General features: G+C 37.7%; 1 protein-coding gene across 1 annotated transcript; it reads right to left on the bottom strand.

Annotated features, from left to right (window-relative positions):
• Window positions 1–988: 988 nt before the first annotated feature.
• On the bottom strand, window positions 989–1,617 carry LOC106458172 (hillarin-like; the record flags this gene model as incomplete). Its single annotated transcript, XM_013917641.2, has 1 exon — window positions 989–1,617. A coding segment is annotated over exon 1 (531 nt), but the record flags the coding sequence as incomplete, so codon positions are not given.

Below are 1,617 nucleotides of genomic sequence, written 5' to 3'. Positions count from 1 at the left end.
GGAAATAAACTGAGTTTCTATAATAAAAGTATAATTGAGGTAGAGTTTTAATCTAAACAACATTATTGGTAAAGGAATAGAAAGAAGTGAAAGTTTATTGTATTAGCTTAAAATAATATATTGGTTGAATATATTTTAATGTATTTCATTTATAAAAGGGGTTGTATATAATGTGTGCATAGTTTGGAAAAATATGTATTTAATTCAGGCTATTTGTTTTTAGTTGAAAAATTGTATCTGAAAGTTTTGTGTAAATTCTCTGCAAAATTTCCTCCTGGGGAGAGTGACCTTTGAACACACGAAACCGGTTGAATGTAAATAAAGTCATGTCACATAAAAGCTCAAGTATTGTGGTGTTTTAATATTTGCATCCACAGGTGGAAAATTGTAGGTGTTTTGGTTATACATTTTTTATGTAAATTATGTTAGGTTATTTTATGTACATAAGAGTCGGGACATTGTATACATAAATATAGAGGAGTCAGTATATTAAGGTGTTTTGGTTATACATTTCTTATGTAAATTATGTTAGGTTATTTTATGTACATAAGAGTCGGGACATTGTATACATAAATATAGAGGAGTCAGTATATTTATGTTTGCCATTAATAAATGTGAACTTAAAAACAAAATACAAGAATTTCGCGAAATTAAGCTCTAGTGGTCTGGTGGTTAGGGTACTCGATTCGCAATCTGCGGGTTCGATTTCCCGTCACCGAATAAGCTCGCCCTTTCAGCCGTGGAGGCGTTATAATATGATTGGACTCACTATTCCTTAGTAAAAGAGTAGTCCAAGAGCTGGCGGTGGGTGGTCTTGACTATTTACCTTTTTTCTAGTCTAACACTGTATAGCTGCTAAATTAGGGATGGGTAGCGCAGATAGCCCTCGAGCAGCTTTACGCGAAATTCAAAACAAACTAAGCTGCTTTATAAATAAAAAATGCAGTTGCCTGGAGGTATTCTGTTTACGGATATCTTACCAACTTACCAAATACTCATCCAGTTTACAAACACGCTGCTCAACGCTGTATCGCTTCTGAACTTTGGTGGCGTTTATTCCATGGGCAACGTGCAGAGCGTTGACGTCGAAAGTGCCGGCAAAATGGTGTCTATGACGACCTTCATTCTCGTGCACTCTGGCGTAACTTAAAACAGATTTTATGCCGATGGCATCAGAGTCGATGGTCCCTTTTCCTGAGCCTCTGATCTGGTCGTTAACAATGTTATTTTGTTTAGGTGCTTTAAGAGCACTTTTTATTCCCACCGACGTTCCATCCAAATGTCCAGGGCCAGTCCTCGGCACGTGGCTATTACAATATACTTCCTTATCGTCTTGATTCTGTTGGTTGTTGTAGTAGGTCCTGAGGGTCAGCTTAGTCCCGCACACGGAGCATTTGAAACAGTTCTGGTGAAAAAAAGTTAAGTCTTTAAGCGGTCCAATCTTGTCCACTTGATACACCGTCGAGTTACACCTCAGGCAGACGCTCTCCCTACTTCCTGAACAATATCTGTGGGCCATTTCTATGTGTACAGAACTGTAGACTCAAATTCAATTAACGTCTTCGAACTTCTACTTCAAAGTATCGAAGTTCATGAAACGTGGCCTGTTTGTGACCT

The sequence above is a fragment of the Limulus polyphemus genome, unplaced genomic scaffold (assembly GCF_000517525.1).
Source record: "Limulus polyphemus unplaced genomic scaffold, Limulus_polyphemus-2.1.2 Scaffold424, whole genome shotgun sequence".
NCBI classification, from domain to species: Eukaryota; Metazoa; Arthropoda; class Merostomata; order Xiphosura; family Limulidae; genus Limulus; species Limulus polyphemus.
The sequence above is the reverse complement of the archived record's forward strand: the minus strand, read 5'-3'. Positions and strand labels throughout refer to the sequence as shown.